This window comes from Populus alba, chromosome 2 (genome assembly GCF_005239225.2).
Source record: "Populus alba chromosome 2, ASM523922v2, whole genome shotgun sequence".
Classification (NCBI taxonomy): domain Eukaryota; kingdom Viridiplantae; phylum Streptophyta; class Magnoliopsida; order Malpighiales; family Salicaceae; genus Populus; species Populus alba.
Genome location: NC_133285.1, coordinates 12,202,232 through 12,218,971, shown reverse-complemented (window position 1 = coordinate 12,218,971; position 16,740 = coordinate 12,202,232). Strand labels below are relative to the sequence as shown.

The 16,740-nt window shown below is 34.3% G+C and overlaps 1 protein-coding gene across 1 annotated transcript; it reads right to left on the bottom strand.

Moving 5' to 3' along the window:
- Window positions 1-6,609: 6,609 nt before the first annotated feature.
- Window positions 6,610-9,628, bottom strand: LOC118046856 (uncharacterized). The gene is made up of 3 exons (XM_035055925.2): window positions 9,207-9,628; window positions 8,630-9,027; window positions 6,610-8,053 (listed from the first exon to the last, which is right to left on the bottom strand). The coding sequence occupies exons 1-3, from the start codon at window positions 9,273-9,275 to the stop codon at window positions 6,805-6,807; spliced, it is 1,716 nt and encodes a 571-aa protein (XP_034911816.1). The 5' UTR covers window positions 9,276-9,628; the 3' UTR covers window positions 6,610-6,804.
- Window positions 9,629-16,740: the final 7,112 nt, after the last annotated feature.

The window sequence follows — 16,740 nt, the reverse complement described above, 5'->3', positions numbered from 1 at the left end:
TTGAATGACTAAATGATATGTGTTAGTAAAGTTTAAGGTCTTAATAATGAGAGTTGTGCCTTACATCCATCACTCTTATTGATTTTGTTCTTTTACTTAATATATTCCATAATAGAAATGGAAATTATTGATGTGTCTACACTATTATAATGTGAATGTCCTTTGGCTGTGTAATGTACTGAAATTGTTATTTGTAGAATATTTGTGTAATATTTGGTATTTGAATTACTTAGATTGGTATTTATATCAAGATTATAATGAATTATAAAAATGTTGTAATGTATTTCCATTAAAAAAAAAATCATAGTTTTTTTCTCTGCTACCTGGAATGCTAGAGTCCTTAAGTCAAGTTCTTTGGCCAATCAATATATTGAATTTTTTTTATTGTTATTCTTTTCTTTGATGATTTTGTAGGACATGAATATCCTTCCCAAAGCTCTTCATAGCATAAGTAACATTCTTATGTAGTAACTTCTCTAGATATGTTAACCAATCATGGTAGGTTACTAGAAATGGATGTACTAAGCAAGATTGACTATTTGATCAATAACTATCATGAACATGTTTACCATTTCTAGTATAAAAGAAGAAACAAGAAAATGATTGAAAGCTATTTCTATTCATTTTTTTTACCGACTATACTAATAAACAAGGTTTTCCTTGCATCATTTGGGACCAAGCATGTCGAAGCACTCCCCTCGAGGTATAGCAAGAGATAATCCTCTCACTGTCATTCTTTTTATCTCCATTCCTTCCTCAATACACCTTTCTCAGGTAATCACGAATGATTGAATGAGTTGTTGTTGGTTCTAGCAGTAACTACCCAACCCTTCTCCCTCTATATTTTAAAAAATATACATAAAATTACATTTAAACACAACTAAATAAAGATTATTGACACAAATGTATTTAAAGATCAAATGACAAAGTTGAGTGCTTGATAAACACATGAATAAAAATCCATAAAAAATCATGAAATACTAATAGTAGCTCTGGAATGATTAGAGGCATAGTTGGCCCACAACTCATAAGCCAATCCATCTTAGAATTTATTTTTTAGTAAGGAACATTGGACAACTTTCCATATGTTGGACAATTAAATAATTTCACTTCAAGAACTACTCAATTTTGGATTTCATAGGATTCCAATATTATTTTCTAAAACCTTGTTTGTTTGCTGGAAAGTAGTTTCTTTTTAGAAAGTGAATTATTTTTCGATGTTTGGTAGTGTAATGGAAAATAAGTTGGAAAACACTTTCCAGTGTTTGGCCATGTCATGGAAAATGAGTTGGAAAATAACTTATTAATGTTTTATTTTTTTCAAGTTTATTAAAAAAATAAATGAGAATGAAATTAAAAAAAATATAATTTCATAAATTATCTCAAATAAAATAAATAAATAATCAAAATAATAGAGATCAAATCTAAAAAATAAAAAAATTGAAAGATGAAGAAATTAAAATAATAATAATTAACATTTCATAAATTATTTCAAATAAAGAAGTAACAATCAAAAGAATGGAGATCAAATTTGATAGATAAAAAAATTCTATTAAAAAATAATAAGGAAAAAGCAAATAACAATTATAAAAAAAGGATCAAAGTTAATATAAAAATTAAATTCTAAGGGATGAAATTGAAAAACAAAATATATATAGCAACCAAAACTTTAAGGACCAAATTTGATATAATTAGCAAATAATATGACATTTCTAAATTTTTCACAGCTTCCGGAAAGTGTTTTCAATCCAAAATAAAAGGAAAATACTTTTCTGGAAACCAAGCCAAATTTTCCTTTAACTAGAAAATGTTTTCCGTTGACCAACTTTCCTAACGGCAAACAAATACAATAAAATTTGAAAAATGGTTTCTCGAAAACTACTTTTCGAGAAACAAACGCAACCTAAATCCTTATTAGGCTTCATAAGTGGAAGTTTAGATGTTATTACACAACTAATTTTGAAACATCATTTTCTTATGTTATTATATATATATATATATATATATATATATATATATATATATAAAAGATCTATCTATCTATCTATGTAGTTGTGACATAACAAAGCCATCAAATCACTATAATGTCACCTTCACTCAATGGTAGAGTGTAAAGCATAGAACAATGAGAAACTTTGTCTTGGATTTTTTTTTTTAACGATGACTACCAAAATATTAATAACCTAAGCATGTAAGTCCTATTCATTTATTTTTGAGTGAGATAAAGAAAAAGTTTGCTAACCAACTTTCAAGTCTATAAAAGGATGCAAATTTTAGCAATAGAGAAGAGAAAATAATCAGCTTATAACCAATATCCAATTAAATTTGGTAACCAAAAGTTAGCTTCCAAGTTATAATCTTGAATAATATTACTATTGTCCCTTTTTAAACATCCCATATTGTAAAGGTAAGCCCGGTGCCAAGTTTAGCATAAGCAGTTACATTCTTATCAATCCAACCTTTTAATATATACATACCTAAACCCATCCTTCTCAAGAAAACGCTCATGCATAAAATTTATAGTTACTAATTTATGGTCGTTAAATGTCAAATTTTAAAGTTAAAAAGTAAGTTTCAATTCCTCACTGAATGTTGAAAGTGAGGATACACTCTTTGCATTGCTAGTTATTGTCGTATAACTAGCAATGTTCTATCTTTGTTCTACATTGATGAAATAATAGGTTGGTCTTTGTTCTATCTTTTATAAATTTACTTGGCACTAAAATTCAAGGTAATTGGAAATTACTTGTTATTGTTCATTTCTATTTAAAGTATTTATATATAACAACTTATTAACAATGCTTATCAAAAGAACTAGTTGGAAACAATTAAAATTATTGAATTTTAATGAAGTTCATTGAAGAACTAGTTATTGTCATGTTATTTCATGTATGATAATATAGTAACCGATCAAAATAGACATGTTTATCATTGAATATGATATTTTAATTTTTAAACTTTCTTATTTAATTTTATAGGGTTAAAATGATTTATTCTCTACTTAACATCCCTTAGTTTGTTTTTGCTTCACACAATATTAATTTCTTAGTGTTGCTTTGCTTCTTATTTATTAATAATCACATGCTTTTTATTTAATTTGAAGCCATTAATTATATAATGTTCTGTTTAGTTATTTAAGTTTCAACAACTTCAAAAATAATTTTAATCAAATACTTTTTTATTATTTTTTATTCAACATTAATCTTAATAATAGTTTTAACCAAGTATGCATAGAACCATACTAGCAGAAACTAGAATTGCTTTTTATTAAAAAAAAATTTCAAACTACAATCATAAAAGCTATCTTAATACCAACCAGTCCTAAAACAAATGACGGGGGAAAAAATTATTTACAAGAATTTCTCAAAAGAAAGTTTTTCAAGTCACCAAAAAATGCTAAAGATTAGCAAACATTCAACCACACTAAAAGTTGAGCTAAAAGATGAAAAGGTGTGAAATGGACGAGAAATTAGTGCTAACAACTAATCAACGAACACATCTACTTGTAAAATTCCCCAAAACCTGGTTTTGACAAAGAGCTAGAAACAAGCCTTGAGTACCCACTCCTCCTTATCAGAAGGAAAAAGGAAGAAAAGGGAGATCATTGCACATGATAGCATCACATGGGGCTCCTGACATCATCATATCTGGCCACGACTTCTCCTCTTTCCATTGTTCCCAGCCTTCAAACACCGAGTCCTCTGTTCCTCCTAGTTCCCTTCTTACCCTCCAAATGCACCCGTCACGCGAGGGTGTTGCAGTCATTATACAGGATACCATGAATTTAATTTGTTTTACTTTGTGGGGATTAAGCCTTAAATAACATCCCATGCTTTTAGAGATGCTCCATGATATCTGATCTGACGACTTTATTTATAAAAATGGCAGCCTCCTGAGAATTCGTGCAGAGCCCCCTTTCTTTCGCCAGAAGAAAATAAATATAATGTTCTAAAAGAGTTGGAATTTAATATTGCAAGAAGCGTCCAAGAATTACGATGGCATTGTAACTGGCTCACATTCGTACCAGAGTGGGTTTCCAGCGTTTGAAAATTGCTGAAAACATCAATCCATGAATTCAAATAATCGTCCGTTAAAAAAACCCAGCAAGAACAAGTGTCATGAAATTCTACAGGAGATATCATACTGCAGATTGAGAGCAAGTTCTTATGAGGGTGGCATAGTGGTGGTAGGGGCTTGTTTCCTTTTTCTGTATCAAGATTTAAATTTTATTATGTGCATGTCTGTCATCTCTCGTGGTGCCTTGCATGTTTATTGGGTTTACAGGATGTTCAGTGGAACTGTAAAATTAGTTGTAGTATGCGCTGGTCCGGACATCCATGTAAATAAAAAAAAAAAAAAAAAAAAACTTGAGCATCCGAAACTATAGCACGCACGTACTCTTACTGGTAGGGCAAGACAAGTATCAAAATCATCACTCGTATTAACATGGAGTGAATCCAAGTTTAGACCAGCTGAGATCTCATCAAGGCTTAATCAACGGGAGAGAGAAAAGACAGGCAGACGTTCCAATCATAATTAATCTCGAGCTCTCTGTTGATCAGAAGTTAATTATCAACATAATGATCATTTTGCATGAGGGTGGGGACTGGATACAGCTAAAGTTGTTGAGTAGCGTGGAAGAACAAAAGGACAAAGCCAAATTTATGAGGTTAAAAAAGTTCTCAAATCACTTGTAAGGAAAGACACAGAGAGCATTTTTAACGAGTAAAGATGGCATATTATTTGAGTACACTGCTAGGCTTGGGAGCTCCTTTTTGGTGCCTTAAAGTGAACAGTATCACCTAAACAATGCATGCACCTACTTTCCTCCATCAACAAGAGAGACATCAAGCTAACAATGAGGAGTTTACTTCACTGTTGTTTTATGTTTGTTTTGGTTTAAATTTTATAAATTTTAGGACTATTAAAAAATTATATGATTATTAATTTTAAGATTTGTAAAAATAATTAAGGTATATACAAACTATCCCAAACACCTATATTAATAAAAACAAAAAAGAAAAAGACATCAAGTTTTGGTCATTATGTTCTATCTCATTCTTTTCTTTTATCCTTCATCATTTATATGGAAAACTATATGCAACTATCATTCATTTCTATTTTTTGTTATTATTCATTTAAATTTTTACTAAATTTTTTAGATTCTGTATTTGTTTACACGGCTGTTTCATTTTTAGATTATGATTGGAATAAAAAACACAAAAGCTTATATCTTTTTATTTCAATCATAGTTTCAATCCGTGTAGATAAACATGAACTTAATCTTAATAATGAAATGAAATGAAAATGATTCTATTTTAAATTGCTTAACAATATTGTTCAAGATGGGCTCTCTGCGGTAATTGTCAAATTACAAGGATAATTACTTGGCAGTTCAAGCAATGATCATGCTCGAATAATTGTTTTTCTTTGGCAAAAATTGATGACCACACGGAAAGGCAATCTTAATTATTTCCCACAGTAAAAGCAACTCATAGTAATGGTAAGTGTTTAATTGGCAAAGACAGTTTTGAGAAAACCTTTAGACCCACTGTTCAACCAATAACCTTGGTTTTGTTCTAAATCAGCCTCTAAATTAAATTTTAAAACTATAATAATAATTATTTTTAAGATATATCTTTTAATATCTCATTTTTTAAAACTATAAAAATTAGCTCTAAATTTATCCCAAAAACAAATTTATTTTCATATCAATTTCTTTTTTATATATATATTTTCCATTCCCTCTATCTTCTCTGCATTATCTTTTCTGCAATAGAAAAGTAAAGAAATGCTATCTAAATGTTCCAACAGATAAAATGAGGGTCTGAGGAGGTTGGGAAACCTTATTGATACCCAACAACCCTCTTAAAAGTCTAAGCCTCCCCCCAGCAAAAGACAGCAGAATGCGAGTCGCCATTATTGCTCTGTATCTTGCCTCAGCCAGTCATTATTTTGTACACTTTAGGTGTATATACACAGATGTGTGGAGTGCAGATGTGTAGAAAAAAAGCTCGAAGCTCGAATGATGCCAGCCTTGAATTGACATGACACCTCCTTTTCAAAACCAACTTGTTTTATCTTGTATTGAGTGTTTGATTAGGACCCCTTCCTCTGTTGCCATAGCCGGGCGTGAAAAAAAAAAAAACTGACACCCTCTTTTCCGCTGGGAGATAGATACTTGACATGGTCCCTTCTGCAGTTTCCACCATTAGAACACGGCCATGTCTTAATTACAAGATGCACTCAAAGCCATAGCACCCGCACAGGGTGGCTTCTAACCCAATAGGATTATAGCATTCGCTGTTTAGTTACAGAGATTTTTCTCACCAAGCCAAGTGGATAGAGATAAACCTGATGTGGCATTAGCAATTTAATGAGATCTAGTGGAATGTCAGATGTGTCAGCTTATTGATAGACTGATAAAAATTGAATGCAACGGAAGAGACACCAGAGAGAACCCGAAGCCAGCTTGCTTCTCAGCAATCCCCTGGCTACACATGTGGAGGATACCAAGTTACAAGAACATATCTTGTCCAAAACCCAAATTAGTTAAAACGAATAGTGAGAACAGGATGCGAAGGTACTAATAAAATTCCAAATTTAAACTAAGCAATAAAGCATAGATCCATAAATAGCAAATTCGGTACTGGAAATTCTGTACAAGTAGAGTAGATGGCGAGATTAAGAAAGAAATGGAAAAGGTAACAAAATTTCCCGGCAGCCTAAATTTATGTATGTGTTTGTACAAAATGAACCAGAGATTCCACTGCCGGTGACATCTCAAGAAACTTGTTTTATCGTTTAGCAGCTTAATGCTTCGAATTTCACCGCAAGTGGACGGTTAAACCCAGCTTGTGATAGCAAATTCCCAACCGCAGCAAGGTCCCGGCAAAACACCCCTTGAAAGACAGATGCAGTGTTGCTCCCTGAAGATGCAGATGCCACCTTATTTTCACTGGAATTGATCCTGTTGGGACCAGAAATCTCCACTGCAGATGGGTTCGATTCCTTTTTGGCATTTTGAGTTGTCTGTTGGGTTTGAATTGCTGCTTGCAAAGCAGCAGCTGCTGCCTTCTTTCTTTGCTTCTCTGCAGCCTCTTCATCCATGATTGTTGACATGACGTTAGAATAACCCTTTTGAAGCAATCTATAGAGCAACAAAGCAGACATTTTTGCTCGGTCTTTTACCGATTCAAGATCCGTATCGTTTGCAAACTCACACCTCTCAACGAAACTTATAGACTTATCAGGCTTGTGCCTCAAGCTCAATAACAAATGAGCTCTTTCTAATTCGGATCTCGAACACCCACGCCTTAATCCAATCAAAGCATAATAATCAACATTTCTAGTCTCCCCAGAAGCAACTCTCTTCTTCAGTTCTTGAATCTTGGTAGTCAATGCACAAAGTTTCCCAGGAATCTCCCTGTACCTAACCTTGTGCCGCTTCCAAGCAGGACCTGGTAGCTTCCTATCCCTCAAGATTGAATTATACAGTAGTTTCAAGTGCTCCAGATCATGCAAACAATCGGGCAAGCACCGGATTGTTTCCAGAAGAGAAGCTCTTGTATCAAGCGCCTGAATGCAGGCGGGTTCTAAAGCTAAAGTCTTGTTGCAATCAGCAATGGACTCTGCAATTCTTCCCGATGCTTTGTATGCATAAGCTCTATGCATATAGCATTCAGCAAGGAATCCCTGTGGGGCCCCTCGTCGGCCCTCCAAGATCTTAGTGAAGTGGCGGATGGCCTCGGAATAGAGGCCGGCATCCAGGGCCGCCAGCGCGGCTGTTCGGCGGCGAAGCAGTAGCTTAATGTGGGCAAGGAGTTGCGTAACGCTTTCAGATTCGGTTAAATTTCTCGGTGGGGAAGGTGGGGCTGTCAATGTGGATATATCGCTGGAGATTGGGAAGTTTGAGAGAGAGAAGCTGTCCTCTGACCAGGAAATGCTTTGACGGCGGAATGCAGCAGTTGTCAGGCGTTTTCCGGTCTGGAGAAGCACCATGGCATCCTCCATTAGACCTAGATGGCAGCAAGCTTGGCCTAAAACCAGGTACCTGTAAGAATATACGTTAATGATCGAGTTAGTTGAATAGAATCATTCAGTTTCAAGTGTTTAACCAGTAAATTTGGAGTCTTTGGCACCAAGATCCCAAGTTACAACTCAACTTTTTTTTTTTTTAACTAGTTAATTTCAAAAGAAAATAATTAGTTAGAAGTTAAAACAGTATAATAAAATAAAATACTGATTTGGGCAAACGCACAGCTAGCCATCATGGGATTTTCTACTTTAACCTCAAAAGATGATCAAATCATGCCAAAGCGGGGCAAAGCCCGTGTGCTACTAGCCTTTATGAGAAGCAAAAGCATTTTCACTGGAGAGAATTACTACGTAGTTCCCAAAACAAAAACAAAAAAAGACCTTTGATAGTTGAAAGTTTTAAAAATTCAATTATCACTACCACCTTCATGTCCTAAAAGAAAAGAAAAAGGTAAGAACACATGGCTGGCTGGCTGTGTTTTACTCAAACCAATGCAAAAACATATCCACTGATCTAGACAATAAATATGGTTATTAAAAGTTGAACCGCATACCACAGCTTTAAAAGAGAAACAGAAACCGAGGAACTTACCTCCATTGCCCTTCTTTATCGCAATTTTTACAGAGTCCGGCCATCACTTTCTTCTTCAAGTCGGAGACAGAGAAACACTTGAAACTTGGATCAGAGTTATCTGAAGGCAGCAGCTTAACTCGCTCTCTTGAAAGCTGCTGAGAAGAACTATCAGAAGAAGAAATAGATCCCGAATCGTCGCTTGCCATTTTAAGGCTAGGAATGTAGTCTTGAAGCATATCAGCCACCTCCTTGAATCGCCTAAGATAGAGCAAAGATCTTGCTTTGAGTTCAAGAGCCACTTCTAGGCGAGGAGAGAGTGCAAGTGCCGCGTCTAGAAGCTTAAGAGCCGACGCCATCTCGCTCTGTTCTTGGCTTGCAATCAGGCTTCTTGCATCTTTAATGTACTTGTCCACAATCTGTATTATCACACGAAAGTTAATGCACTAGCTCATTAACTCTCACAGGAAAATATATACGTATGAAAAAAGAAAAGCTCAAACCCATTCGAGAAAGAGCTGAAATAAACCATTAGAAATGAAATGTAAAGGCAAAACAGAGATCCTCTTCGTCAAAGGAAGAAAACTGTATGTTTTACCTTCCGGTTGCTTAGCCACCAGTGCTTCTTTTCATTCATACTTAGACAAGGAGAAGTAGAAGCAGCCATGGTTGTATTTTTTTCTTGTTTAGGAAGAAGAATCAACCATTAACCACTTCCCCTCTCTTTTCTAAGTCAGGCTCTCTCTATCTCTATCTCTATCTCCCCCAAAGCACATATATTTTTTCGGTTGTGAGATAGAAAGGAGAAGAAATATATATAGCAAGGGAATGAATAGAGAGAGGGAAAACGGGAACAAAGTGGAGAGAGAGGGAGGGTTGATCTTTGGATTTAAAATCTTGTTTATGTTTCAAGTGTGTTGTAAATATGGGAGAGAAACTAAAGCTGAGAGAGACAGAGAGAGAGGCCTGGCCTGGCCTGGCCTTCAAAGAAAAGCAATAAATAAATAACTAAAATAAATAAATTGCCAGCTTTGACCTCAGAGAAAGCTTTGATCCTTCAACTTCATAGCTGGCACCACTTCCTTTTATTCTCTCTCTCGTCACTATGGCTACGTGGCCTATAGCACTCTATACAATACCCTATAATTATTTTTATTGTTTTTGTTTTTTTTTTTAAGGAAAACAGTTTTATTACAAGCTTTAAATCTAAAATTTATTACCCTATAAAATTTTGACAAATAAAAAATTAAATGAAAAAAAAAAATATTTAGTAAATCTAAATACTTATAGTGTTTTTGGGCTTTAAAATTTTTAACATGTATTAAATTAATTTATTCTTCATTTAAGTTTTTTTGGTATTAAAATTCAATGATTTTTTAGTAATCATTTTTGTTTTATTATGTGCTATCAAACAATCATAGCTGAAAGAGAGCGTAAAGATCCTTGATGGTTAATTTTGCTTTATTGTATTATGCAGGGGTGAGTAAATTTGATTCGGTTCGGTTTTTATTAAAAAAAATAACCAAATTGAAATTTTTTTTTAAAAAAAAAAAACCGAAACCGGAACCGAAACTGGTTCGAACCGACCGGTTTCGGTTCGGCTTTTTAAGGGAAAAAACCGGTTCAAACCGGGTTGGCTCGGTTTTTTCCGGTTGTGGCTCGGTTTTCTCAGTTTGACTCTTTTTTTTTCCAGTTTGGCTCGGTTTTTTTGGTTCGATTCGGTTCGGTTTTATAAGCCTATAACCGATACCGAACCGAACCAGTCGGTTTTTTCAAAATTTTAATTGGTTTAATCGGTTTTTTTTTTTTTTCGGTTCGGTTTTTTCAGTTATTTTTTTCTCGGTTTTCTCAATTTCTTGGTTTTTTTGCTCACCCCTAATATTACGTGGAACACTATCATTGGAAGAAGTTGCAAAATATGGTGGGCTTATGCATGAGATGATAAGAAGGATCCCTCCAGGAACTGGTATATTGTTTTTGTTTACATCAATTGCTCTCATTCGTAATTCTGATGGTGATATCTATGAAGAGATGTCCCATACAAAGGTGTTGTTAAGAATTTATAATGAGATGATTTGCACAAATATGTTAGGAATTTATAATAGGACAACTCATCCTGAAAAATATATTCTTGATAAAGAACAATTTTTAATTGAAGATTAAATTTAAGAATGTGTTCATTTCAATTTAAGGAGATTAAAGTATAATTTTTTTTAGAAAGATATATATTTTTTATTATGATGCTTTTCTATTTGAAGGGGATTCTAATTCAATATTATCAAGGTGTTTTAATTTTTTTTTTCTATATAAAATTTTATAATCGAGTGAATTTGAGAATCTGCCTATACATATATTATTATATATATTTTTGGTTTCTGACGGTTTTGATATATAATAAATCTATTGATGATTCGCTCTTCTCTATGTTATGGATACATCGGTTAGGGTTCATGATTGTTACCGGGCATAGACGGTCACCAATCACGGGTCCTCGGGTTCAACTACCGGGGACGAAAATGAAAAGATAAGACGCCATCAAATTGCCCGAAAAGAAAGTGAAGAAGATCGTGTAAGAAACTCCCCGGGTATTTCTCTCAGGTCACTTTCAATTTACCCATTTGCCCTCCTGCTTCAAAGTGAGCACAGGGAATAAGTGCACTTTTTTTCCTCCTCTTTCGTTCAATGAATTTATTTTTACCTCCCAAAATGGAACAGATAGCTACAGGTCTTAACAGTGTCTACAGGGAGGGGTGACCATAATAGCAACCTAATCGACGTATGAGCGTGTTTGGTAGTGTGGTAGTGGTTGCTTTTCAAATAGTTTTTCGTGTCGAAATACATGTCAATGATATATTTTTTATTTTTTAAAAATCATTTTTGACATCAGCACATCAAAACGATCCAAAAAGTACAAACTGAACTCAATTTTACAATAAAAAAAAAAATTCAAATTTGAACAAAACGCAGGTGCAAACGCAGCACCAAACGCTGCCGTATTCTTTTATATTTTTTTTATTACAAAAACAAGACTCGAACAGAGATCTCCCGGCGAGAGAGTCTCTCCCGCTAATTCTCCTGGTTCTTCCGATTTTCATGTGACCTCGTGCTCTATGGTAACACACTACTTTGGTTCTGGTCAGACGAAGCAGAGGGGGGCTAGAAGGATGACAGGGGTGCGGTGGTAATTATTTAAAAAGAGGGAGGAGGAATTAGTAATAATGCTGCAGGGCATATTTTATGGGGGGGGAGAAAGTGACCCTTCCCTCACAAGGCACAGGAATCATGCTTTTCTTTATGGGGTTTGCTTTGCTTTTTAACTCGCTCAAATTGATTAATGTATGCACATGAATATGGATAGTAGCCAGATGGGTTTGTCTTAAAGGCTCTCCCTTTTTCCTGGACCCCACCCAAAAGGGCCAACCCCCCTTTCTAGAGGACAGTCCCTCCAATCTCGTGCCACGTCAGCCCCATTACATGGCCTGCATCCACGTGGCATGCCTCGATGGCAGGTCCCACGTAGCAGGTGGACACCCTCGCTGTCCAAATCAGCTAGGTGCTGGACGCTGTCTCGTACTCTTCTTGCTTTCGAGGCCTATATTATTGAAACTCAATCCAGTGGACAGCATAACATTATGGAATCAATGATGCAAAGTGTTTCGGATAATTTTTTTTTTTTTTGTCAAATGAGTTCTTGTCAATCCTTTTTCAAGCAAAGTTTCAATTGCTTTACAAACTACTCGATTCGCCGTATTAGAGATTAAGCATTTCAAATATAGTGAAAATCATAACAAATAAAAAATGAAAAAGAATATAGTGTTTCCATTTTTTTTAATTAAGTTTATTCCGAGGAAAAAATTCACTATAATCAAATCAATATCATTAAAAAACACACCTACCAGCAGTTACAAAAATATCGACCTTTATAGAACCACTCTTTGAAAAAAAAAAAAAAAGACGCCAAAGAGGGAAAAAAATAACGCAAGGAGGGTTAATGAGGCATTATCAACAAAAAAAATATGAAGGGTGTGTCTTTTTCACTTTTGAGCTTGCTTTGGATGTAAAGTTATTTCACCATGTGAATTGTTATAATATAATAATAATTTTATTTTTTTTAAAAAAAAATTGGTTATTAAAGGATTATTTGACATATTAAAAAACAAACAAGAAATTGATATTTATGTATTACTAATCCCTTAACTCTCAAAATAATTGAGATAGATACTTTTGAGTTGGGATACAAGGGTATTTTTAAACAAGTATAAAATAACAAGGAATAAATTCTTCAATCACATCTACACATTAGAATGATTGTCAAAAAATTATTGCACTATAAAAAAAGATTTTTTATATTGTGTTATGCATTACAAAATTTTAAAATGATTTATTAACTCGATAACAAACTATATTAAGTATTTTTTTTTTATTTTGATACAAAATATATGAAAAGGAGATATAAATTTCATTTTTGATTTCCTAACCAAAGAATTCCTTTAACATAGGTTTTGATGCCTCCCAAATTCAAAGATATTTTCAAAATTCCTAGCATGTCAATCTCATGCTTATGCTCTTCTTGTCCTCAACACAATCTTAAGAAGAGTATTTTCAAATCATGAAGCAACTTTTATAAAGTATCAAAGACAATTATTCATCTCCATCCTCATTATCCTTAGGTTCTATAATTAGATTAAGAGATGACAATAAAGATGATTGTTATGGTATCATCTCTCCTATAGCAACTTATGTACAAAAATCTTAAGCAACCATTGTTTTTATATATATAAAAAAAAAGTATTTTAAAAGGCACAAAAATATTTTGGCCCATTTTATTTTTAGTCTAGATCCTCAAAACCATCAGACTCATCTTTTCATGTCGATATAAGTGATTAAAACAACTAACTATCACTCTAACTATTCAAAAAGTTGATCCCTCACTTGCATAAATGACAAATAACTTTTGGTGATATTTGACAAACAACTTTTTAAAAAGCAAATTATTTGCTTTACGAAATTTTAAAAAATAATAATCTTATTTTGCTCTATATAAGAAGACTCCTCTTAACCTTTGAAGAGAGAACTACATAGAAGAGTTTCTTAGCAAAAAAGCATCAAATATTTATTTTTTTGTCTTATACTCAAATTTTCTTATAATCTTTTGTATTATTATTTATCCTGGGAAGAGATCCATACCTCTTAGAATCCAAAATTCTACACACACACCCAATGAAAAACAATGCAAGGAGGGTATCTATAGTCTTGAAAATCTATACTTAGTGCCTATTGCGGCCAAACCGGCTGCAATTTTTTTTTTTGCATAGAATAACTGGAAAAAAAAAAAAAAAAAAGTTGTCCAGAGCGGAGGAGGGGATCGAGGTGTTAGGAATGTATTACACCCAATGTTTTAGTGCTATTATGGTATTATAATTTAAAATTAAGTAGTATTTATGTGTAATCAAATAATTCGACATGCTTTTATACATAGTTTTGAACTATTTTTGGTCTTCTTTTAAAATAGTGTCATCCAATTAGTGACAAACTGACATTTTTGCGCTGGCCAGCAAATTTCACCCTACCCGCGACCAATTTCACCCTCCTCTTTTAATTTGCAATTAACATTAATTCTCTTGATACCGTGTAAAATTCCATCCTCCCCGCGACAAAGTAATCTAATCTAAACCAGCAGCCAGGAATGAGATGCTATTCTCCTCTCGTAGCATTCAGGTCCTACCTACGTTACTTGGGTTGTTGCTGCTGTTCCCACAGGTCTGGGACCACTGGACCTCACGTAATGTTGGGGTCTACAAGGGTTGTTTTCTTCCATTAACGCAGGAGCAGCTCTTGTACAGCTAAGGACTCCAGCTTGTAGAACTTGGGGCCCCTTATTCTGATGAAGACGAGCCATAATATTCTAGGTAAAGATAATCAATAGATAAAAACAGAAGAAAATTACGCACATCGCTCAACTTGCAGGGTCCAGTACTTAACTTTCTTATTTGATAAACCTTTGTGACCAATACGTTAAATGATCATTAATTCTCACTTATTCACTTGCATGTCTTAGGTTTGCGTGTCTCCCTGACCTATCTTAATGAATGCTCCCTCTTCACGTAGATGTATATCATCAACATCCAACACGACCTGTTATTCCATTTTAATTAGTGCTCATCTTCTTCCAGCTGTTTTTCTTCTTCGATCTTCATTGTTTTTCCTGTCCTATAGCTAGGGCAGGTCTCCTCTGAAGAACAGAGCCTCCACTTGTTTTTATTTTGAATGAAAATGGGCCAAGAATAACTAAAATTGACGGGACTGGTTGTCCACCTACAAATTTCAATTTGAAGGGCATTGGTATATCACGTGAAGAGCAGATCATGCGCCCAATATGAGAACACATGCAGTGTCTCCACCATTATTAAAAATGGAATTGACCATATTTACACTATATAAGGACGTACATAGGGCATTAAACCTCCTTATATGATCCCTTATAGCGTGAGAAAACAGGTTTGTTCGACCACGATAAGTATGGTAGGTGCTGTTTTCTTCAATATTTGCCTATAATATTAATATTTTAATGACAGATGGAAGAAACAGTACTTATCAACAACAAAGAAATCAATTGTTTTATATTTATATTCACTTTCGTCTTAATTATACCTGGGAGGTTTGATTTGAAAGCAATTTCGCGGTGCATGCCCCTTGATCACTTGGTTTATGTACATGCTTTTATTTTCCTGTCCTCACCTCTAGCCAAGGAGAATTCTACAAAATTCTTCAAGCATTGATTGGAGATGCCCATCATGCATGATTATGTTTTGGTTTGGACCACACGTATTAAGCGAATCATAAATATCAGAACCAGATTTTGGCAGAGAGTTCATGAGATTAATTAGTCAATAAATCTACAGATTAGGTTGTTGATATCAAGGTTTTAAATTTTGTTTCACACCAAGTCTTCATAATTAACACCCGACCTAATTTCTTGTCCTCTTATTTTTATTTATAAACCTCGGATGAATAAACCGGCAGAGTCTTGATTTCAAATTGGGCTCACAGCTGTGAAAATCATGGGAATAATTCTGCAGAGCTCTGCCATCCTGTTAGCAGGTACGTAGCAATATTATGCACCAGAATATAAAGCTTAATTATGCTTGCAACAAGGTTCTTATTAAAAAGGGTAGGGGAATCAGCATCATCATGGGGTTCTCTCTTGTGCCGATCTTAATTAGTCGATATATATAAACTAATAATTAATGATCTATTAGTTGATCGATCGGGGGAGACGCTCCCATTCTCTAGACATGTTTACATACAAGGAAGCAAGAAAGGAGACGGGAATTCCCAAAGATTCTTGATTAAAAAACACACTGAGATAAGCTTGTTAAATATTCACATACACAGAGGCCTCCCTTTTAATCTTGACGGCAAGATAATGGCTTATTATTATAAATTGGGTTTTTAACCAATCATGCTCCCTGAACTAATGATTCAACCAATGTGCGACACTCTTTCCAAAAGTTTGTAAATATGCTCATCCCTGCACAGCACAGATAAAAGCTCAGAGGGATGCACGTGTCTATGGATGGAATTTCACGTGGGAGATGGTGACCCATGTGATGAAGCTTTGTGATCATGCCATGGCCGAGGGTGATCGGTTTAGTGGTGAGCTTGTAAGCCTTCAAATGGTCAGCAAAGCCAGCTTAATTGGGGTGGTCGACGTCGTGCTTCATCTCTGCTCAAAAGCTGCTAAATAATGCACGAAAGATTGGCTTCTTTCCTCTTTTGTGTTTAATTATGGATTCGGATTTTTTTTTTCTACTTTTTAAACTTTGAACATGGATTATTTGCATTTTAAACACATACGGGTTGCCTATGATACGCACCATATATACTTCATCGTATGAAGAATCAATCTTGCCCACAAATTAGAGAGTACGGTTACTTTTCAAATAGCTTTTCGTGCCGAAAAGCATGTCAATAATAGACATCAGCACATCAAAACAAAAAAGTACAAACCGCACTCAATTTTAGCAAAAAAAAAAAAAATTTTGGTGAAAAGCCGGTAATAAACAAATAGAAAAGTTCAAATTATGTTCTGGCCTAATGTGGTTGTCATCTTAAGCATCTATAGTAAATGC

What these genes read in the sequence shown, in the direction of transcription:
- LOC118046856 (XM_035055925.2), bottom strand. Translation starts at nt 9,275, where the DNA reads ATGGCTGCTTCTACTTCTCCTTGTCTAAGTATGAATGAAAAGAAGCAC. An exon ending in GGTGGCTAAGCAACCGGAAG is followed by an intron (nt 9,028 to 9,206) that starts GTAAAACATACA and finishes GTGATAATACAG; the next exon opens with ATTGTGGACAAGTACATTAA. An exon ending in GATAAAGAAGGGCAATGGAG is followed by an intron (nt 8,054 to 8,629) that starts GTAAGTTCCTCG and finishes ATATTCTTACAG; the next exon opens with GTACCTGGTTTTAGGCCAAG.